General features: G+C 41.5%; 1 protein-coding gene across 4 annotated transcripts in view; it reads right to left on the bottom strand.

The window, feature by feature from the left end:
- Positions 1-24,580, bottom strand: part of CACNB4 (calcium voltage-gated channel auxiliary subunit beta 4) — a 276,636-nt gene that overhangs the window by 60,014 nt on the left and 192,042 nt on the right. For all 4 annotated transcript variants that reach the window (XM_042243867.2, XM_042243864.1, XM_042243865.1 and 1 more), the window contains 2 exons: positions 2,844-2,963; positions 563-685 (listed from right to left, as the gene is read on the bottom strand). In XM_042243867.2, coding sequence (XP_042099801.1) covers positions 563-685; positions 2,844-2,963 — 243 coding nt within the window. The remainder of the gene's footprint in view (positions 1-562; positions 686-2,843; positions 2,964-24,580) is intronic.

Below are 24,580 nucleotides of genomic sequence, written 5' to 3'. Positions count from 1 at the left end.
TTTGGCCCAACCCCTTCCTTTGAGCTCCAGATTCTCACATCTAACTTCCTACTTCGTATCTCCTTTGAGACGCCCGCTCCCCACATTCCCTTCCCGTCTGTCCTCACCCTACCCTAGTCATATCCAGCCTAGCTGCTCAACTCATAAACCTTGCTTTCCTTGATCATCTCTGATGTCTCCCTCAATTTTAGCTCCTACACAAGGTTCATCACCAGCACTCTTCATTGAATTCCCACAATATACTTCAAATGTGGAGAGAAATCGTTTTCTCCATCTCAGTAGCACCAGGATGGCTCAATCCCATTATCCCTCATCTAGAACAGCTCTAACGGTCTCCCTGATTCCAGACTTCTCCCACTCCAATCCACTGTCTCTCCAACAGCTAGTTTTATTTTAAATGTGTGATAATGCAAGCAACAAGCTCAGTCTTCTAAATCTCGGTGAGAAGGGATGGATTTGGAAGCCTTTCCAATTAAATGAGGCTCCTCTCCATGTAGTTTGGCTCAGAGCTGATTCCTGGCCTTGACTGTGTGGAAGGTTAAGGAATGTATCCTACACTTACCTCTTTTATGTGTAGAAAGTCCTTCGCGTCAAAGGAGATGGCTGTGCTTGGAACAGGCACATCCTCGTCCAAGGCACCACAGTAGCTCACATTCGTCTTCACAGCAAATGCTACGGGTTTAGACTGGGAACAGAATCATAGAATGAAGGATGAAGGGAGGAAGACGAGGAGGGTTTTTCTCACTGAAATGTAGAATCAGATCACAGAGAGTACCAGGCAGTAAGAGAAATCACTTTCCAAAGAGGGATCTCAGTTGGGTTTCACATTTCTAGGCAGCACTAAGAAATCTGCAGAAAGGACTCTGAAAAGGATTCCGTTCTACTCACCCAACCCTGTTCCCCCTCCCATCATACTTTCCAACATTCCAAAGAATTGTGCCCTAGAGTCTTGGGGAGGGAAGGCAGAAGGGGCAGCCTGCTTTGTCCTTTAGTCATAAAACTGAAGTTTGTTATTTTATTTTCTGAGGTATGAGTGTCCTTTTACTCTTTTTACCTCTTTTTGGCTGCACCATGAGGCCTGAGGGATTCCAGCTCCCCAACCAGGGATTGAACCTGGGCCCTCAGCAGTGAGAGGATGGAGTCCTAATTCCTGAACCACCAAGAAATTCTCATGTTTATTATTTTAAATGATAACAGATACCCACATCTTGGGGTACAGGAAATGTATGCTGGGTCTTAAAGGAAAAAGAGGTGGAGGGGTAAAATAAATATTGTTGAAATAGCCTCAGATCTGAAAACCTACAGGATCCCACTCAATAGAATATCTTGTCCTGGCAGGGAAAAAAAGGCCAGCCAGGCCAGGGCAGACAGGGAGGGCGGAGCCATTTACACATCACATCATCTTCTCCCTAGCTAACAAAACTGCTTCTGAAACTCTTTTTAGACAAATTCCCCTGCAGCAAAGTGCTCCTGGGCGGCTGCAGCTTGGCAGAGGCTCAGCCAACCTCCAGCTTCAGCAGACAGCACTACTGCTGACATTTGGGTGACCACAGCAGCCACAGAACAGACCCTGAGAGAAAACTAAAATAGAAATCAGCCACAAGAGAACACACCAGGTTCCTGCAGTCCTGGGCTGCTCTATTCTAGAGGTGCTTAGTCTCTCAGTCGTGTCGTGAGCCCAGGGACTGCAGCCCACCAGGCTCCTCGTCCATGGAATTCTCCAGGCAAGAATACCAGAGTGGATTGCAGTTTCAAGCTCCAAAGATTGAGCTTGGGTCTCCTGCACTAGCAGGAGAATTCTGTACCACTAGCAGGCTGCTCTGCTATGGGCTCATTTCTTCAAGCTGGGAACACACCTGGGGAGCAAGAGGGTCAACGCAGGACCTGGATTTGGGTCCCACTGACACCTCACTGCCTCCAACCCCCTTCCACCACCTGGCACAGATATCCCAGGTGTCTAAGCAAAGGAAGACACTTCCTGAGCCTGCCTCATACTCCTCTTCCCACTCTCTTAAATATTTTACTGTCAAAATAGAAAAGGGAAGGAGTTCACTTTATTTGAGCTTCCATTTTTTTTTCCTCCTAAAACTTGGAAAGACTAGATCAATATGCCTTAGGAGTCTATTATGAAGGGCAAAGAGGAGAGGCCGACCAGGAATCTGTTATGTCCGTTACTGTGAATAAAATTTCATTTCAAAATGAGGGTCTGTGCTTAAAAAAAAGACTGAAAGACATAGGACGGGAGATCTCTAGTGACTCGTTCTAACATTCAAAAATTCAGTTTGTTCTTTGTTGCCTCCTATGGGGTCTTCTTTCTGTGGAATATCTGAAGGTCTCTTTTAGCAAAGCTTTTTATTGCTCGATTTTGCTGAAATGCTAATCGTTGTTCAAAGTTCTGAACAGGGAAGGAACTTGAGGTGGGAGACTGAAACCAGGGGGGAAGGATAGAGACATCAATAGTGCATAGACCAGCTGTGCGCCTGCGGCCAGTAATGAAGGCTACTGTCATGGAGAACGGGGTGGGCAAGCTGGTCCCTTGAGAGGCTCTCTGCCAACACCTGGAGAGGCAAGCTGGGTATGGTCCACAATCACTAAATTGAAGATGACCAAGAGTTTTCACCACCCAACCAAATGCAAAAGGAAACTGAAAGGGTCCAGGTCTCAGGGTACCACTCCCTGAGAATGTTACTATCAGGGGTGAACACATGAGGGACTAGCAATCTGATGCCTTATCAGGACGATCATAAAATGATTATTCCAGAGAAATCTGAGGCAGGGGAAGAGCAGCTGATACCTGCTGAGCAACATGCCACTTTGGAACCCAAGAGGGGCAAGAACGTCACCTTTGCTCTCTCAAGCTGGATGGCCGCCTGCTGCTCCCTCTCCTGCCGAATCGCTTCCCGATCCTCTTCCAAAGAGACATCGGAGTCAGACGGCCTGCTCGTGTAGGAGTCCGCTGAACCCTGGAAAGGAAAAACGAGAGTAGCCTGAATGAGGTGATGCGGGGCGTCTTACATCACCAATTCCATAAGGGCCTCCTGGAATGAGTTCTTCTCACTTGCACAGAATCTGATGCATACACTCTGTGCCTTTTTGCATAAATGTAGATGCAGAATACAGTTAAGCATCTGAGTAATTCGGAAGGTAGCAACGTTGTAAAGGGAAATATTTTGACTGGATTAAATGTTAGAAAGTAAACGGCAATGAAAATTATGTGATATCCATCCCTAATTCTTCTAGTTCTGTACTATCTTTATATTAAGCCCATATGACTTGTGGAACTGAAGTTTCATTCCATTCTCTCTTTTACATATAGATTTGAAGGAAAAAGAGACCCAGCCTATTGCAAGAGCCAAATCCTGCCCATATCTTAGATTACAGATGATCAGACTTTATTTTTGGGGGGCTCCAAAATCACTGCGGATGGTGACTACAGCCATGAAATTAAAAGACGCTTACTCCTCGGAAGAAAAGTTATGACCAACCTAGATAGCATATTGAAAAGCAGAGACATTACTTTGCCAACAAAGGTCTGTCTAGTCAAGGCTCTGGTTTTTCCAGTAGTCATGTATGGATGTGAGAGTTGGACTGTGAAGAAAGCTGAGTGACGAAGAATTGATGCTTTTGAACTGTGGTGTTGAAGAAGACTCCTGAGAGTCCCTTGGACTGCAAGGAGATCCAACCAGTCCATTCTGAAGGAGATCAGCCCTGGGTATTCTTTGGAAGGACTGATGCTAAAGCTGAAACTCCAGTACTTTGGCCACCTCATGGGAAGAGTTGACTCATTGGAAAAGACTCTGATGCTGGGAGGGACTGAGGGCAGGAAGAGAAGGGGACAACAAAGGATGAGATGGCTGGATGGCATCACTGACTTGATGGATGTGAGTCTGGGTGAACTCTGGGAGTTGGTGATGGACAGGGAGGCCTAGCGTGCTGCTATTCATGGGGTCACAGAGTCGGACACGACTGAGTGACTGAACTGATCTGAACTAGATTTGTCTAAGATTTCAACACAATAAAGCAGAAACCTCTATTAGTAAAAGACTTTCCAGTTCCAACATCAACACTATTGAATAAGGATGTCCTCAACTGAAGTCCATGCCTAGAAGGGCTGTTTGAACAATGATGAAATCCAGACTGATTCATATGGTCAAGGAACTGGGGGCAGCAAACATCACTTGGTGCTCATGCCATAAGAGGCAATGAAAACCACAGCAGCTAAAAAGCTAAAAACAAAGAGCAAACACCCCAGCAGTTTGCCTTCTGCTTGCTAAAAGAATACCATCCTTACAGTCTCCTTAAGCTGGCATGAGAAGTTGGTATTTGCGTAGATGATGACATTTACACAGAGGATTATTGACAGGAGTGGTGTATTTGGCATGTTTCATAAACCAGGCACAGAAGCATATACCTATCCATAGAGCTGAGAATTTGCTATCCACTGCAAAAAAAGAATGCTAAGGATGGTTGACTGCTGAAACGGGCCCTTTAAAAGTTTTTTCTAAACTTAGAGATGTTAGCATTTGTTTTTTTAATACATTATTTGTGAATTTGCTGCCCATAAAGGCAGCTTTGTCTCGGCAGGGGGGGTCATTTCAGCTGGGTTAGTCTGTCCCACCATAAAAACAGTCCCAGCACAGATTTTTCCAGCAGCCAAGAACAATAACTCCTGCTTAGAATTTTATTAGAATGCTGAGGAGAATCCCAGTTCTAAATTCTAACTCTGCAACCCACTTTTGAAAACTTTATGCAAGTTACTAAACCACTTCAAGACTCATTCTTCTCATCTGTAAAATAGTAGGCACACAATAAATAGACATTATCATTCCTGTTTCCTAGTGCTGATATTTCTACTGTGACTTAAGAAAAAAGTTAAGAGATTCTAATCATTTTCAACTCACTTATATATACACAATAGCCCATCTTGAAATGTGTCTATTTTTATTGTATTTACTGCATAGAAGACATAGTTCCCCCCCCCCAGTTTTATTGAGATATAATTGACATATAACACTGTAGAAGTTTAAGGTGTACAATGTGTTGATTTGATACATTTATATACTGAAAATGATTATACTGTAAGTTTGATAACTGCAGTGAGTCCAAATCCATGCACTTTATGTACTGCTTTATTTTTATTTTTATTTTTTTTAATTTTACAATACTGTGTTGACTTCTGCCATACAACAATGTGAATCAGCCATAACTATATATATATATCCCCTCCCTCCTGAGCACCCCCTTCCCCATCCCACGGGGTAGGAGCGCCAAGGTGGACTCCCCGTGCTATTCAACAACCTCTCATCAACGATTCACCCTACACATGCTAGTACATATACGCTGATACTACTTAAAAGTGCCCTTTACAGAGAAAATGCATTTGCTAACCAAACAATAGTCAAATTCCTCTGTGCAAATCTACTGGGGAAAAATCTGGACCTTCAAAATAAATAAATACAGGATGACAATTTTATATATGCATTCATTGCTTTAAAAGGAGCTACCTTGAAATCCTTTAAAATGAGAGTTTCTCAGAACAAAGCTTTTGTCCAAATTTAGGTAGAAAACCCCATGGACGGAGGAGCCGGGTAGGCTGCAGTCCATGGGGTTGCTAAGAGTCAGACATGACTGAGCGACTTCCCTTTCACTTTTCACTTTCATGCATTGGAGAAGGAAATGGCAACCCACTCCAGTGTTCTTGCCTAGAGAATCCCAGGGACGGGGGAGCCTGGTGAGCTTCCATCTATGGGGTCTCATAGAGTCAGACACGACTGAAATGACTTAGCAGCAGCAGCAGCACAAAATCCAGAGTAAGAAAGAATATATGAAGCCAGTTCTGTGTTAGTTCCAGGCAATGCTTTGCTGAAGTGTGATATCTGCGGTAGACCAATTTAAGGTGTTAGATGTCTGCAAAGGTGCCTGGACTATAAAGTGATTACGATGTGGGAAGTCAGGGAGGAGGCACTTGTTCTGAAAACACGTCGTGGAGAAGGCTAATGATCGCAGTTCACAAGAAAGCAGGCTGCCCACTGAAGCAGTGAGTCAAACAGCTAAAATACACAACCCACTGTTGACACTAGGAGATGGCTAATTTCCTGAAAGTGCGTTAATGACTTTCCAAATCCTGGCATTCAATCATCTGCACACACAAGAAGTGACTCAAAGACTCCTGCAAGTCCACTTTATTTTGAAATGTGAACAAGAATTTCAAAATTACTTAATAAATTCTACTACTGCCAAAAAATGTAAAAGCATATAATATTCTAAGAATATTGGTAGAAGGAAAAATAAAGCACCGTGATATTTACTTTCATAATTACAGTGTCATGGAAGGACTGATGCTAAAGATGAATCTCCATTACATTGGCTACCTGCTGTGAAGAGATGACTCATTGGAAAAGACCCTGATGCTGGGAAAGATTGAAAGCAGGAGAAGGGGGCGGCAGGGGATGAGATGGTTAGATAGCATCACAGGCTAAATGGACATGAATCTGAGCAAACTCCAGGAGACGGTGAAGGACAGAGGAGCTTGGCATGCTGCAGTCCATGGGGTCACAAAGAGTCAGACACAACTGAACAACAATTCACAGCATTTACTCTGGATTTTGTTTTTCCTTCTTCATTGATATCCACATTTCTTTGAAGGTGGAAATCATTGCTGCTGACTCTCAAGGTCCTAGAGATAGCAGAGGTCCAATATCAAGAGCCCAAATTTGGCCCATGGACATGTTCTAATGATTTGGCAAGGAACTAGTTTCTTGCATCTATTTATTTTTATTTTGTTTTGTTTCAACTGCTCGATTTTCTATCAAAGTATAGACGAGAGAAAAAAAGAAAAAAGAAAAAGAACCTAGGTTGTTCACAATGGCAATGGAGAGAAGCAGAGAGCCACAGAGAGGCAAGAGAAGACTGCCTTGGCTGGACTAGATCAAGGGTGGGAAAAGAAAGCGGGGCTGTAGTGGGCTTGGTAGGACTGGAGGGTCAGGATAAGGATTCGGAGGGTGGGGTGAACTGCCCAGAGGTCTTAAATCTTTATGATCGGGAACAGGGAAAATGAAAGAAGAAAATAATGCTAGATGCTAAGAGAACAGAACTAATGATATACAAGTTACTAGCTCTGGACAAAGCTAGAAACTGAAGCCCCATCAGCTTTTTATTTTCCAGAATTCCACTCTATAAAATGGGCAAAGAGCAAGCTACGCAAATTATCAAGTGAGTCTAACCTGGAGTGTTAACCCATGTGTAAGAGGCACGATAGAGGCTAGCACCTCAAAAGTTCCTATGCAGACACCATTGCAAGTCACATCTTTAATGTCAAAGAATCAACTAACCTGGGAGGAAAAGAAACAAGTATGTCTCTCTCTATATAAATAAAGATATATATATATATAATATTCTGCACACGTGTATATATAAAAGTCATTGTAAAAGCCATAAAATAATGCATCCTAGTAAATATCAAAAGAAAGAAATATTTATCTTCCTATTAACACGAGGCCCAGATTTTTTCCCCTTTTATTCAATATTGAAAACAGATTCCAGACTCACACCTTTCATAAATCTTCTTGAGTACAAAACACAGGCCCTATAGAAGCACTGAAAAATCAGTTTACTGTTGTCCTGGAAGAAGGAAAGTGCTGTCAGGTCACACAGTGGAAGGGCTCCTCCTGCTCAGAGAGAGAGGCCATGAGCTAGATGGGAGAGAGGCCGTGGACTCTGGGCCAGGCCATATAGGGTCTGACACTCTGTCCATTCTTACTGGCCTTGGGTCTTGGGCAACTTATTTTCACTTTCTGAGTCTCAATTTCCTCCCTTGTGAAATGGAAATAATAACACAGATCTCGCAGAGTTTCCCAGTGTTTGATTTGAGATGGAACAGCATTTCTTTTACCATCGTGAGGGTGATTCCTGAAATGCCAACAAATAATCTTTGACTCACTAATTAAACTTTCTGGCAGCTTTTCAAATTCAATTTTGGCTGCCCTAGAGTTTTAGGATTCATAGCTTGTTCTTTTTGGCTTTCAGTTCAGTTCAGTTCAGTTCAATCGCTCAGTAGTGTCCAACTCTTAGCGACCCCATGGACTGCAGCATGCCAGGCTTCCCTGTCCATCACCAACTCCCAGAGTTCACTCAAACTCATGTCCATCGAGTTGGTGATGTCATTCAGCCATCTCATCCTCTGTCATCCCCTTCTCCTCCTGCCCCCAATCCCTCCCAGCATCAGAGTCTTTTCCAATGAGTCAACTCTTCGCATGAGGTGGCCAAAGTACTGGAGTTTCAGCTTTAGCATCATTCCTTCCAAAGAACACCCAGGACTGATCTCCTTTAGAATAGACTGGTTGGACCTCCTTGCAGTCCAAGGGACTCTCAGGAGTCTTCTCCAACACCACAGTTCAAAAGCATCAGTTTTTACATACTATAAAATTCATAGTTTAAATATACAACTCCATATATTTTTAGTATTTACAGACACAGAAATCTAACATTTGAATATTTCTACCACCTCAAAAAAAAAACAAAAACAAAAACAAACAAAAAAAACCCTTCTGCCCATTTGCAGTCACTCTCCAAACCCACCACAAGACCCAGGGATCCACTTACTTGTCTTGTCCTTTTAAAACTGAAATATATACTTCCTCTTCTTCTGAGTAGTTTTAGTATTTAAATATGTCATTAAATTAGAGCAAGGAGAGGGAGAGTTTATTAATGTTTGATTTTAAAATGCATTAACACTGGACCAGAATCTGGTTACTGTTGGAACTTTTGAGCGTTGTGGTCACTCCTGGGCCTCTCACTTCCTACCATTCACTGGACATTGACCATCTGTCAGGTTCTGTAGTAAGAGCCATCTGAGAGGAACTGCTTATCTTTTCTGAGATTCTTTCTTCATCTGCAAAATAGGAGCGAACCCTTCAGGGTTATTTTAGAGAATTACTAAGATGCCATAGTACAGCATAGAGTACAAGCAGAATAATGGCACAAACAAGACCAGTGTGGTCCAAGAGAACTTTCTGCAATGATGGCTATTCTCTGCGTGGGCACTGTCCACTATTGTGGCCACTAACTACACATGGTTATGGAACATTTGAAATCTGCCTAGCAAGACTGAAGAATTGCATTGTTCATTTAATTTTTAAGGGTTAAAAATTTTGTTTCACTTCAGTTAATTTAAATGTAGATACCCACATGTTGTAAAACTTGACATTCAGAAAACTAAGGTCATGGCATCTGGTCCCATCACTTCATGGCAAATAGATGGGGAAAATGGTGGAAACAGTGACAGACTTTATTTTGGGGGGCTCAAAATCACTGCAGATGGTGACTGCAGCCATGAAATTAAAAGACACTTACTCCTTGGAAGGAAAGTTATGACTAACCTAGATAGCATATTGAAAAGCAGAGACATTACTTTGCCAACAAAGATCCATCTAGTTAAGGCTATAGTTTTTCCAGTAGTCATGTATGGCTGTGAGAGTTGGACTATAAAGAAAGCTGAGCACCGAAGAATTGATGCTTTTGAACTATGGTGCTGGAGAAGACTCTTGAGAGTCTCTTGGACAGCAAGGAGATCAAACCAGTCAATCCTAAAGGAAATCAGTCCTGAATATTCATTTAAAAGACCCTGATGTTGGGAAAGATTGAAGGCGGGAGGAGAAGGGGACGACAGAGGATAAGATGGTTGGATGGCATCACCTACTAAATGGACGTGAGTTTGAGTGAACTCCAGGAGTTGGTGGTAGACAGCAAGGCCTGGCGTGCTGCAGTCCATGGGGTCACTAAGAGTCAGACACGACTAAGCAACTGAACTGAACCCCCATGTAACTAGTGGCCACCACACTGGACTGCAGTTATAAACTTGATGTTGATTCGGTATTTTAATAGTTGCATTAAGTGGACTAAGTGACAGTAAATGTCCAGAGACGCATATCCCAATGGATTCGAGCTGGTTTCTTCCCACTGAGTTTGCAATGACTTGACAATGCACTTTTCCACACTGCAGAAGAAGCGGAGCTCTTTCTCGATTATTTCCCCAGGTTTCCCGGGGTGGATGGGTAAAGATCCCCTCATGAGGCTGCCCCAGGCAAAAAAGTCTCTTAGGTAACATTTATCTTTACAGGATAGCCCCTCACTTTGTTGCAACTGCTTTCTTCTCCTCCACCCCTTCATCAAACATGTCCAGAGCCTTTTGCAAGGGCACCCACCCAGCCTAGCAGGGTCTAGTCTGGATCTCCTAGTAGATACAGCTGGGCAGTGTCTGCCACATAGTAGAACCTCAAATTTACTGAAAGAAAGACACTCTGCTTCTCAGAATCTATTTCTTTGTTTCATGATAGGTGGTTGGTTTACTGACCAAGGTTTATGCTAACTGCGTGTGATGTTAATTATTAGCTGTCCCACCCCTCAATAGCCTAAGATTTTTTTCTTTTTTTTAGAATTATGGTTTTCAGTGTCCTAATCCAGAGCACTGGATAATATGTACACTACCAGAACTTTGGCAGAACAAGTAACTTTTGAAATTCCTTAGAGATGACCACTTAATTTTGCTGTTAGGTATCTTGCACTATGTCTTGTAAAGAGGTCTTTGAATATGTTGGTTGAAAGAATAAGGCAAACTCTGCAGCCCACTTTTATTGGACAGTAGCCCAGCAATTACTCTGACTAAGCTTCAGTTTTAGGCTTCAAAGGGCAGTTGGTCAAGGGCAGCAAAGGAGTATGATCAGAAAAGGTCATAAAGGGAAACGGAAGAGAACAAATGCTTACTCATCCCTTACTTTATGTGATTCACTAACTTACGAACTTTATATCAGCCCATCAGCCCTAAGAAATAGGTTATGATTATCCTCATTTTAAATAGATGAAGCATCTGAGGCTCAGACAGGTAATAAGAGCTTCCCTTCATGCCACTATCACAGGGCATGGTGCAGGAGTATGGGTGGAATCTCTTTTTAAATTTCCTTTACAAAAGTGAGCATTGCGCAGTCGTGTCCAACTCTTTGCAACCTCAAGGACTATACAGTCCATGGGATTCCCCAGGCCAGAGTACTAGAATGGGTAGCCCTTCCCTTCTCCAGGGGACCTTCCGAATCGGGGGATTGAACCCAGGTCTTCCACATTGCAGATGGATTCTTTACCAGCTGAGCTATAAGGGAAGCCCAAGAATACTGGAGTGGGTAGTCTATCTCTTCTCCAGGGGATCTTCCTGCCCCAGGAGTCAAACAAGGGTCTCCTGCATCGCAGGTTGATTCTTTACCAACTGTGCCATCACAAAAACCTGATGCAAAATATTTTGTTAATGTAGACTGTACACCAAAATCTCACTGATTAGGACTGATGGATGCAGGTAAAACAATGACACTCTTAGATCATGGAAAGGGAATTTCAGACTGCTTTTTCAAAAGGCATGTTTGCTATTTCTCACTTCACATAGTATCTCCAGATAATCAAGGTTCTAGTGTGTGGATTTCTTTGAGTTTCTCTTTAATGATGGGACTTTTACTCAGAATTTTAGTGATTGGTAGAGGATATTAAGGCCCTCTTGAGAGTTTTCTTTTCTTCTTAAGTGATAACTCCTCCACCTGTGTTTATACTACGTATTTAAATTATTTCTTATAGCTAAGTTACAATTACATATTGATATATAGTTAAAAACTGAATTATAATTATGTAATTACATATAATAATTAGTCTGAATTATCTGATTAGTGGAATCCAAATTAATAGGTTCTACTATAACTGTTTTTACATAACTTCAGTAAAAGGAAATAATATTCATTTAGAAAACTTAGCCAACCATATCCTTCTTGCTATGTTGACTAGCTTGGCAACTGCTGTAACTGCCTGATTTCAGATATGTATTTTTCTCTCTTTTTTGCATTTATTCTTTGACTTTTATTGAGATATAATTGGTACACAGCACTGTATAAATTTAGGCTGTATAGCATAACGATTTGACTTACATACGTCATGATTGATAAGTATCTCTTTTGATTGCTAGTCCAAGGAAACCCATCAATTTTCTAACAGCAGAAAATTTTCTTTTGGCCTTATAAGTATAAAGAGGGAGGTGACAAAAAGGCCCCAATAGAGATAAAAAGGAAATCTGTATCAGCCATGGCCATTTAGGAGATTGTAGGAAAGGAGAAGCTGAAATGTGGGCTAAGAGATTTGAAAGGTAAATCAATGGTGATGGTAGTGACAGGGGACAGACTCCTCTTATCTAGGGTTATTATGAAGACTGAGATTTCATATGGTTCAGCCTAATACACTGGGGGAGAACAAGAGACAGAGATTACTTTGCATGAATGCTACTTGGCAAAACTGCTTTGACTATCAGTGCATAATATCATGGGCTTTCCTGCTGGCTCACTGGCAAAGAACACACCTGTCAACACAGGAGACCTGGCTTCAATCCCTGGGTTAGGAAGATCCCTTGGAGAAGGAAATGGCAACCCACTCAAGTATTCTTGCCTGGAAAATCCCATGGAGAGAGGAGCCTGGTGGGCTACAGTCCATTGAGTCACAAAGAGTCGGACACGACTGAGTGACTGATCATGCATGCATGCAGGCAGGCATAACATCATACAAGTATGAAAAAGTGCTGCACCAATGAACACGTAATAAATCGAAACTCTCTGTGAGACTAAAGGGTGACAGAAATTGAAAAAGAGACATGATCACACTTTGCATCCAATAAGAATGCTATTTTAATGGTATGGATGATGGGATTACGGAGCTCAGTCTCCTGAGAAAAGGAAAGTGACTGCCTGCTTGGAGAAGGTGGCCTCAAGCAGTCAAGCTTTACGTAGTACAGGTCACAGAACAACATCCTAGGACACTGAGCAGCCACCCCAGGGACCAGCCGTACCTGGTCAGAACCGAGCGCGCCTGACCAATGCACATAACGCAGGTGAGTGCCCAGGTGGCTGCGCCTGGCTGACCTCCGCACTGGCATCTACCTGCAAGCAGCAGCCACAGCATGACGTCTTCATTCAGGGGCAGCGGCTCAAGCTGCACTAGTTTAGTTTCAGGAGAGATATTCAAAAGGAAATGACAGTATTTGCTCAGAAAATCTTGAATGTGCTGCTAGTAACTGCTGAGCTGCATAGTGATGAGGCAACTACTTATAAATGTGGCCATCTGTGATCCTTCTGGGGCTTCCCAGGTGGTGCCGGTGGTAAAGAATCCACCTGCCAATGCAGGAGACCCAGGTTCGATCCCTGGATTGGGAAGATGCCCTGGAGTAGGAAATGGCAATCCACTCTAGTATTCTTGCCTAGAAAATTCCAGGGACAGAGGAGCCTGGTGGGCTACAGTTTATGGGGTCGAAAGAGTTGGACATGACAGAGCACACACATACACACGACCCTTCTGGAAAAGTGACTGACACTTCACATTCCCCCACAGTGGTTTACAAAGTAGCCCACAAAACACTACTTTTATGCTGTGGTCTATTTTCTCAAGAGTCATATTAGAGACTTAACAACAGTAAGTATGTTTATCCTGAAAGTGGCTACAGGCAATCACTTGTGTCTTTAAAAAAAAAATTTGTTTTAAATATTTTCCTTCTAGTATGTAAAGGGAAGAATAATATAGGTTGGTTTAGAAGAAAATAGGAAAAGGATTTGAACCTCTCCTTACCATCCTGTAGCCTCAGAAACTGTTTGATGAAAAATTATCTTCAATTCTGTGAAAATATTCATAACGTCTCTCATTAAAGGAATGCATGTTGACTGCTGAAAGAATCCAGGTGTGTCATCAAGAACAGAACAGAAACTTGCCTCCTCAGAGACGCCTACAGGTGTGACAGAAGCCAGAGCGGAGCGTCTACCAATACTCCAGGCAGAACCGTGTCTTCTCCGCTCCTGCTGTCCTCAGAGCCCCCAGCACAGAGCTTCGCATTGCACAGGAGCTCAAAACTGTCTATGGAATGAAAACCCGCAAGAGGAGGTTTCAGGAGGAGGAAGAGAAATGTAAAAGGAGCACTCAGTAAGGCCCAGCCTTCACCCAAAGGAACAGACACTTCTGGCCTACAGATGCTGCTGAGAGCCACGTTGGAGAGAACAGAAAACAGCACTGATGTTAGCTTGACAAAATGATATGAACGTTGATTTGGAGAAATTAATATTCAAAAATCTCTCAGAAAAAATATTTTTAAAAGACCAACATGAATTAATCTTTTTAACAAATATTAAAACATTATAAAACTACAGAACTTAAATTTGGTATTGGTACAGAACAAAGAAGTAAGAGTCTGCAAATCAACTGCTATATATTGATAATTAATATAAACACAGGAAACATTTCAAATCAATGGGGAGAGAGTGATTATTCCATAAGTAATGTTGGGAAATGTAGATGGCCAATTGGAGGAAAAAAAAAGGTAGATCTCTACTGGATTTCTTGTATAAAAATAAATTTCAGATGAAGAAATTTCAAGGTGAAATTATGGATATATAGTCACATATTTATTACATATACACACATATTTATACTAGCACTAACAGAAACTATGGCTATAGTTTTAATGTAGCATGCAAAAATGTTCAGAAGCTATGAAAAGATTAACTTGACTATACAGAAATTTTAAATATTTATCTGGGAAAGAAATACAAAATTGAGAATGACAAAAATAGAAAAAAATGGTCACATAAGTGACCTAGGCTTAATGTTCTTCATATTCAAAGAGCACTAACAAAGTAATAAGAAAAAGATAAACAACCTGCCTTTTTACCCACCAACATGGCAAATAAAATTAAGAAACAGAAAAATGAACAAGAATATACACTGAAAATGGCTTTGGCTTCTTTCCTACATAAGGAAATATAACTTAAAATATGCTACTATTCTCACTTATTAGAGCAAAGCATTTGATAATACCCACTACTAGTGAGGGAGCAGTAAAAGTGACATATATGTTAGTAAGAATGTAAGTTGATATTATATTTTTGGAGGTAATGAGGCAAAAACAATCAAAATTAAAACAGACAAAAAAATTAACCAAACCACTCTATCTAAAGAAATTTACCCTAGAAATATACCTATATCAGATATGTTTGTATAAAAGTATATACAAGACTATTCCTGTATTACCAAACCACCTTACTCATCTCTTGAGAAACCTATACGCAGATCAAGAGGCAACAGTTCCAACTGGACATGGAACAATGGACTGGCTCAGAACTGGGAAAAGGCTGTATACTGTCACCCTACATATTTAACTTCTATGCAGAGTACATAATGCAAAATGCTGGGTTATATGAAGCACAAGCTAGAATCAAGATTGCTGGGAGAAATATCAATAACCTTAGATATGCAGATGACATCACCTTTATGGCAGAAAGTGAAGAGGAAATAAAGAGCCTCTTGATAAAGGTGAAAGAGGAGAGTGAAAACGCTGGCTTAAAACTCAACTTTCAAATAACTAAGATCATGGCATCTGGTTCCATCATTTCATGGCACATAGATGGGGAAACAATGAAAACAGTGACAGATTTTATTTTCTTGGGCTCCAAAATCACTGCAGACGGTGACTGCAGCCATGAAATTAAAAGATGCTTGCTCCTTGTAAGAAAAGCTATGACAAACATAGACAGCATACTAAAAAGCAGAGATGTCCCTTTGCCAACAAAGGTCCATCTAGTCAAAACTATGGTTTTTCCAGTAGTCATGTACAGATGTGAGAATTAGACCATAAAGAAGGCTGAGTGCTGAAGATATGATGTTTTCAAACTGTGATGCTGGACAAGACTCTTCAGAGTCCCTTGGACATCAAGCAGATCAAACCATCAATCCTAAAGGCAATCAGCCCTGAATATTCATCAGAAGGACGGATGCTGAAGCTGGAGTTCCAGTCCTTTGGCCACCTGATGGGAAGAACTGACTCACTGGGAAAGACTCTGATGCTGGGGAAGATTGAGCACAGGAGGAGAAGGGGGTGACAGATGATAAGATGGTCGGATGGCATCATTGACTCAATGAACAAGAGTGTGAGCAAACTGAGGGATACGGTGAAGGACAGGGAATCCTGGTGTGCTGCACTCCATGGGATTGCAAAGAGTTGGACGTCTCTGAGTGACTGAACAACAACAAGAATATTCACTGTAACACTGCATATGATCGCAAAAGAATCATAAAAACCTAGATGTTAGGCATAGAAGATACGTTTTTAAAAGTATGGTGCATTCACACATAGAATAGTATGTAGATGTTAAAAAGCATGATATAGACCTCTAAGTAATTATATGTAAAATTAAGTCATAAGATCAAACTATAAAATAATCTAGCATGTTGTTTTAAAATTGTGTTAAAATAAATATTTTAAGAGTCTCTCTCTCCACACACACACACACACACACACAGAAGAAGAGGAAAACAAACTTTCATTTATTGTATTTTATACCTTTCTGTACAGTTGAAAGTTTTACCTTGAGAATTTTAAGCTAATATTATGTATATATATATATTCACATTTGTATATATAATATAAATGAGTATGTACTTATTTAATAGAATTATGTCCACGGGGTTGCTAAGAGTCAGACACGACCGAGCTACTTCACTTTCACTTTTCACTTTCATGCATTGGAGAAGGAAATGACAACCCACGTCAGTGTTCTTGCCTGGAGAATCCCAGGGATGGCGGAGCCTGGTGGGCTGCCATCTATGGGGTCGCACAGAGTCGGACACGACTGAAGTGACTTAGCCAGCAGCACGTAGCTTGAAATTTTCTATGTTAACCTCAAATGATGATTTTGATGGGCAACATTAAATATTAATAATCATTATAATATCAAAACCACTGTATACCACTGGTAAACAGTAGGCCCTTGATGGTTATCCTTTCTAAATATAGAGTGTGTATACATGACATTACTATTTACACTGTACATACACATATATGCTCACACACACACACACACACACACACACAAAGAAATAAATACTAGATAAAGGTAGTCAAGTTCCCATTAAATTTCTCAAAATCTACCTTATATCAGATGTCATCTGAGAATAAAATGCAAGAGGTCACAAAAAAAATATCAAAGCCAATAATAACCAAAATATTTATTAAGCACTTACTATGTCCCACTTAGTGTTAAGTACTTTCATTGACTGTGGTCTTTGGAAAAGAATGTTCCCTCTGAAAGGGCTTGGGGTCCCCACAAATGGCAGCTCAGTGTGAGTTTTTCTCTTTGGCCACCAGTCTCCTAACTTTGCAAAGCCTGTAGGTCTTATGTTAAAAACAAGATGATGCAACGTAGCGCAGCAGTTTAAATTGAGGTACCAATGCTATTTTTGAATTACAAGACTGATGATTTGAGGGTATATGAGTGGTCTGGTGGGTCCCTTATGCATATGTAGAATGCATGCTGCTCTGCGCCAGAGCCCCACCTTCACCTAGTTACCTCTACAGAAGTCCTCCAGCATCTTACTGTCACAGGACTTGTCCTCCAAGCTACTATATTCCTCTCACTTGCTACCTACCCTTTGTTTTTTGGGGCCTTAATCATGATTGGACAATGCCCAACCCTCCCCCATCAGCCTCGATCAACTTCACTTGGTATGTGGGATGGCAAAAGCCATGCCCTTCCTCCCCAGTGGGTTCAGAAGTTGGGAATGAAAACAAGCCTTGTTCTTTGACTGCCATCTGATAATTCTACGTCAGAGCTCATTAGGTTAGAGGAAATTCTTGGGTCAACCTTTGGAACTAAGAAATGAGGCCTTAATCACAGTAAAACGGCACTTTACAGATGTTATCTAATTAGTCACCATAAACACTTTGAGACGTGGAGCTCATTATCCACACTGAAGTACCCAAGACTGAAGAGAAACTGAATATTCCCAAGGTCACGCAGTGGGCGAAGTGTGATGAACTCTGATCTGACTGACTCAGAAGCCCTTTCTAATAAATAGCTAATCACCAAGCCCAGTAGAGGCGTTGGCAGGTGCTGCTAGATGAGAGGTCACCAAGGCTTGAGGCTTTAAAAAAATGTAGAATCCCTTTCTTTCTCTTTCTCTCTCTCCTTTCAGAACAAACCAACAATTACCAAGTATGCTGTTTCCTCCAGTACATGATCTTGATTTCTCTTCAAAGCTCTTTTGAGCCCTCACAGACAGCTCAAGGTGCATGCTCTAAGTAACTCCATCATCAATAATGAAGCCAAGACTTGCATTTCAGGTCAAAGCTTCTCTTGAATGATCTCTAAGATTCTTCTGAGGTCTGCTCTTAAAGATGTTCTTTGGGTCTGTTCCTCAAAGTGCCAAGAATTAGGTCTTCAAGTACTTGGTGATAGAATATTCATTCGAACTGACATCAAAATACATGCACTCAACTATTCCCATGGATGAGACTAACAACCTTGCAGGTTTCCCCCTCTTCCTTCAGGCCTATCCATTAGCTCATTAGTATATTCGAAGTGGTCAGGGAAGAAATTCACGCCTGCTTTTTTTTTTTTTTAGTTGGAAACTTTTGGACCGAACCCCAAAAAAATTTGAAATAAAATTATTGACTAGAATGAGTTTGAGAGAGATACTATGATTTAATTTATTCAGATCACCTTTATTTTTCATCAGGAAGCATAAGGACAGGCCATGATTACTCATGAGAGCTGGGAAAAATAAGCAGTTCAGGGTTGGGCTTTGAAACTAGACAGGTTGGAATCCTAAGACTGCCATTTACTACATATTTGCTTTGGACAAGACATTTAATCTTTTTCTGCTCAATCTCCTTTCTGAAGTGGAACATATTAACCTAACTCAAGGAACCACTGTGAAGATGATGCCCTCAGAACAAGACAAGCACTCAGTGGAGTTGGCATTCTGGACTGGTGAGCAAGGACACTTCTGTTGATGGATTTATCCTGGCTCTTTGTTTCTTGACTGAGCCCATATTTTCTATTTTAACTCCTCTGTTAAAAGAAGTAGATAGTGGAAAAGAAAGTGGATAGTGAGACTTTAATCAAACAGGACTGGTGTCCTTACAAGAGAAAAAGACACAAGAGTGTCTCAACACAGAAGAAAAGCAATGAGAGGACTCAGCAAGAAGGCAGCTGCCACAAGCCAGGAAAAGAGGTCTCACCAGAAACCAACAGTACCAGCACTTAACTTTGTCTTTCCCACATCCAAAAGATAAACTGATGTTGCTTAAGCCCCCCTTCCCCCCCCTCCAAAATGGATAGAGATGTAAAGTTTATATTAGTCGAGGTGAAGAAGAATTAAAGGGTCTAATCAGAACTTTGATAGGGACAATTAAAGGTATGGGCTAAAATGAAATTGAAGAATCAGGTTGGCCCTATCCTTCCACATTTTTTTCTGCCTGCAAAAGCTGTGTCCACTCAGGAGGCATTCCTTCTTTGAGAATAACCTGAAGACAATCAGTTTTCGTTTTTGGTCAGAGAGTAGCACAAAGAACACTGCTGTCCTTTGCACAGGGGGATGGGATGATGTCCTTGACTCACTCTCCCCTCTGAACCATGTGGCAGCTCTAAGCGACGTGCCTGCCAGCCCGGGCTGATGTGTAGCCTTCTTCTCTAGGTCTCCAGCACCTTCATCAAGATGCCCAGGGCTGGGACAGTCACCCGTCACAGAGGACAGGCATGTCCCTCTACTAACCCTCCCAGACCCTGGTGTCAGGGCCAGGCCTGTCAACAAAATAAGCCAATTCATCAGAAACTTAGAATCCTAAACTGGTTCGAACAGATAAGACATTCTTTTCCTTTCCCAAAGCAGAATATGGGCTCACTGGTCACAGAGTGACCCGTCATTGCAACGAGGATTGCCCCGCAGAGCCTGTGCCACTTACTGCCCGCACAGTGGTGAAATCATACCCAACAGAGACACAGTTTTATATGCGAATCAGGTGATTCTAACTGATAACTATTCCCAGGGTCCAGGTATCCCAAGAGCACAGAGCAGGTAAGTAGCTCTCTACATACCAACCACATTTGTAGGTGTCTAACAACAGACACTAGTTCATGTCTAGTTGTCTACCATCCAGCATGAGACTTAAACTGACAGATACTTGCTGAAAAATTGCGAAGTCCGAGATCCGTGCTAAGTGCAATGGCAGCAAGAAGGTGAATAAGATACGGTCTTTATATAACAGGGGCTCACAGTCTGCTAGAGCAGACAGGTCTGTAAACAGCTACATTACGAAGGAGAGCATGCGAAGTGCTATAGCAGAAATACAAACACAGGGGAACACAGATTAATTCTGTTTGAGGGAATAGAAGATGTTTGGGAGAAGGTGAAGGCTGTTGAAATAGGCAGGACTGTCAGGGATAGAGAGTATAGCGCGTCACCAGAATAGAGCGTTCCAGGCAGGGAGGAGAGCAAAGCCAAAGAGCAGGAAAAGAAAGGAAATGTTTACAGAACGATGAATTTGGTATCAGGTGGGAGTCGCGGTAGATACCAAAGATATTAAGCTGTATATAATCAAGTTGAGGAGATGAGAGATACGTTCATGCAACATAGCAATCCAGTGCTAGAACTATGTTATCTAATAAAAGCAATGAGTTTGGGATTAATATATATATGTAGTAGTGGGATTAATATACATACACTATTGTATATAACATAGATAACCTACAAGGACCAACTGTATAGCATAGGGAACTATACTCAATATTTTATAACCATCTACAAGGGAAAAGAATCTGGAAAAGAATATATATGCATACATGTATAACTGAATCACTTTGCTGTACACCTGAAACTAACACAACATTGAAAATCAACTATAGTTTGATAAAAATAATAAAACTAAAAGATAAAAGAGAGAAGAGAGAGTGAGGGAAAAGCAATGAGAGCTACTAGTTTGGAACTGAAAGAAGGCTGAGGTTAGAAAACTGTAGCTGAGACATTTCCAAAAAAAAAAAATAATAATAAACAGCAAAGAAAATGTGAACAACGGCAGGAAGCAGCTCCCTTGGAAGTTCACGCTGAGGAGCGGTTGAAAATAAAACCTGAAGTCGTGGAGGGGAGTAAACGCAGATCAAGAGGAGGCGTTTGCAGCCCTCTGCTGGGAAGTCGATGGCTGACTCTGCACTTGAGCAGGAGAGTTTCAGATGGACAGGGGCACTAGGAAGCTCAGTCCAGAAGTGGGAAAGAAGACAGTCAGAATGACAGATGGGGAGACAGACAGGAAAATGGACTGGGACGAGGGAGGAGCCAAAGGCAAACCCAAACATCAAAGGACAGATTGTAAAAATGGTAGACAGGGACTTCCCTGGTGGTCCCGTGGTTAAGAGTCCTAACTTCCACTGCAGGGAGCATGGGTTCAATCCCTGGCTGGGGAAAGAAGGACCCACGTGCCACGCCATGCAGTGAGGCCAAAACAAAACCGATAAATAAATAATCTGAAAAATAAAAAATAAATCGACAGGTTATGTGGGATAGCCATGTATGGATGTGAGAGCTGGACCATAAAGAAAGCTGAGCACTGAAGAATTAATGCTTTTGAATTTTGGTACTGGAGATGACTCTTGCGAGTCCCTTGGACTGCAAGGTGATCAAATCAGTCAATCCAGAGAAAATAAACCCTGAATATTCATTGGAAGGACTGATGCTGAAGCTGAAGCTCTAATCCTTTGGCCACCTGATGTGAAGAACCAACTTATTGGAAAAGACCCTGATGCTGGGAAAGATAGAAGGCAAAAGGAGAAGGGGATGACGGAGGATGAGATGGTTGCATGGCATCACTGACTCAATGGACATGATTTTGAGGAAACTCCAGGAGACAGTGAAGGACAGGGAAGCCTGGTGTGCTGCAGTCCATGGGACACAACTCAGCAACTGAACAACATACACTTCACTGACTGCTTAGTGTCTGCTGGGCACCGGATGGGATGCTGCCCAAAGGTGACTAGAGATGGAAAACAACTCACGTTTTTCAATTTAATCATTTCAACTTGAAGACCAAGAGTTTTCATGGTTTTGGTTTTTATTAAAACTGTGCTAAATCCATCAACAAACTATCAGCATTTAATCTATTTCCTGTTCAGCAGAAACAAGGAGGGAGAAGGCAATGGCACCCTACTCCAGCACTCTTGCCTGGAAAATTCCATGGACAGAGGAGCCTGGTAGGCTGCAGTCCATGGGGTCGCTAAGAGTCAGACACGACTGAGCGACTTCACTTTCACTTTTCACTTTCATGCATTGAAGAAGGAAATGGCAACCCACTCCAGTGTTCTTGCCTGGAGAATCCCAGGTTAGGGAAAGCCTGGTGAGCTGCCGTCTATGGGGTCGCACAGAGTCGGACACGACTGAAGCGACTTAGCAGCAGCAGCAGCAGAAACAAGGAGAAACAAAAATCAAAGCTAAGAGAGAAAATGTAGTAAAGGTGGGAAAGTATAAAAGTATGCCCTTTATTTAACAAATCCAATAAATCCTCATTTACTTCATATTTTATGAAAACATTCTTCAGCAACTTAAACTCTGTAAGTTCAAGGCAATACTATCTACAAGACTACAAAATTAAAATTCATAAATAATCCTTCCTCCAAGAAAAGGTCACAGAGGATTTAAAAAGGAAAGTGGATTGAGTTTTGAAAGTTGCTATTGAAATATGGTCTGGTACCTGTTGCAGAAGTTATTTATAACCAGAGAGAGCATAAAAACTAGCCATGAGGGACAAGCAAAATGCATGGAGGCTGGGGCTTACACTAATTTTAAGAGTTAAGAATTTGAGAAACAAGCCTTTCTCATTTTAAGCAATCACTGCTTTGCGGAACAAATCCCAGGGAAGCTTGGTTTTACTGCAAATTGTATTACTCCCTTACAAAATTGAAACTACAATAGAACCTATCACGGTCTGGCATGAAAGGCTGTAAACATGCTGAATATGGAGAAAAAATGAAGCTCACATTGGCAGAATACCCAACCCTGACCAGAAGATAAATCACTACACATTCTGTCAAAAAGCATTCCTCAAAAGAACAAAGTGAATGTAGCTGAAGTTGCCAACACTCTTCTTGGTGGATAACATTATCACTTGTCTTTTACCAAAACACCAATTTAAATTCACATGAAACCTCTGCAGCAAAAATGCCCCCAAATGCCCTGGCAAAGGACTGTTCAAATCATGGAAAGCTGTCTACAATCACCTTCCGCCTCAAATGACTATATGAAGAGAGGCTCTTCACAAATATTAGACCCTTATGCTCTAGGCCAAAAAAGAAAACAAAAACAAAAAACAAAAAAACTAAGTAATCATCTGTCCCGAGATATGTCCGTCCTCCCTATGGACAATAGGGGCTTCTCAAGTGATGCTAGTTGTAAACAATCTGCCTGCCAGTGCAGGAGACACAAGAGAGGTGAGTTTGATACCAGGGTGGGGAAGATTGCCCTGGAGGAGGTCATGACAATCCACTCCAGCATTCCTGCCTAAAGAATCTCATGGACATAGAAGTCTGGCAGGCTATAGTCCACAGAGTTGCAAAGAGTCAGACATGACTGAAGTGACTTAGCACGCATGCATGCATGGACAATAAGCCTTTAATTGATTATATTTTGGCTTTTTTGCTTCAGCCACCAGGAAGCTCAGAGCTAACACTTAACTTTTCTCTTGGTGAACATCTCCAATCCGAATTTACATTTTCCATGTCCCTAATCTTTTGCTTGTTACTAATTTGGGAGGTGGGCTTTATATGGTTTTTTAAGTCCCCTCAAAATCTCTGGTCGATGAGGTACAATTAGAATTTTAAAGAAACACACACACAATAGTTTTTACCAAATTTTAAACTACTATTTGTGATGAGTGCAGTTTTTTTTTTCCATTTTCTTTATAGAAGTATGCACATAGTTTTTTTGAGCCCTTGGTTGCTGCTATCCACAAACAACTATTAAACCAACCATTAATAGACTCTTTTTGACTACACTCTCATTGACTACGCTAAAGCTTTTGACACTTGGATCCACTTTGACAGTGTGGATCACAACAAACTGTGGAAAATTCTTAAAGAGATGGAAGTACCAGACCACCTTACCTGTCTCCTGAGAAACCTGTATGCAGGTCAAGAAGCAACAGTTCCAACTGGACATGGAACAATGGACTGGTTCAAAATTGGAAAATGAATACATCAAGGCTGTATATTGTCACCTTGCTTACTTAACTTGTATGCAGAGTACATCATCTGAAATGCCAGGCTGGATGAAGCACAAGGTGGAATCAAGATTGCTGGGAAAAATATCAACAACCTTATATATGCAGATGATACCACCCTTAAGGCAGAAAGTGAAGCAGAATTAAACAGCCTCTTGATGAAGGTAGAAGAGGAGAGTGAAAAAGCTGGCTTAAAACTCAACATTCAAAAAACTAAGATCATGGCATCTGGTCCCATCATTTCATGGCAAATGGGGAAACAATGGAAATAGTGACAGACTTTCATTTCTTGGGCTTCAAAATCACTGCAAATGGTGATTGCAGCCATGAAATTAAAAGATGCTTGCTCCTTGGAAGAAAAGCTATGACAAACCCAGACTGCACATTAAAAAACAGAGACATTACTTTGCCGACAAAGATTCATCTAGTCAAAGCTGTGGTTTTTCCAGTAGTCATGTATGGATGTAAGAGTTGGACCAT

The sequence above is a fragment of the Ovis aries genome, chromosome 2 (genome assembly GCF_016772045.2).
Source record: "Ovis aries strain OAR_USU_Benz2616 breed Rambouillet chromosome 2, ARS-UI_Ramb_v3.0, whole genome shotgun sequence".
In the NCBI taxonomy this organism is placed as follows: domain Eukaryota; kingdom Metazoa; phylum Chordata; class Mammalia; order Artiodactyla; family Bovidae; genus Ovis; species Ovis aries.
This window is presented reverse-complemented; position numbering and strand designations above follow the sequence as displayed.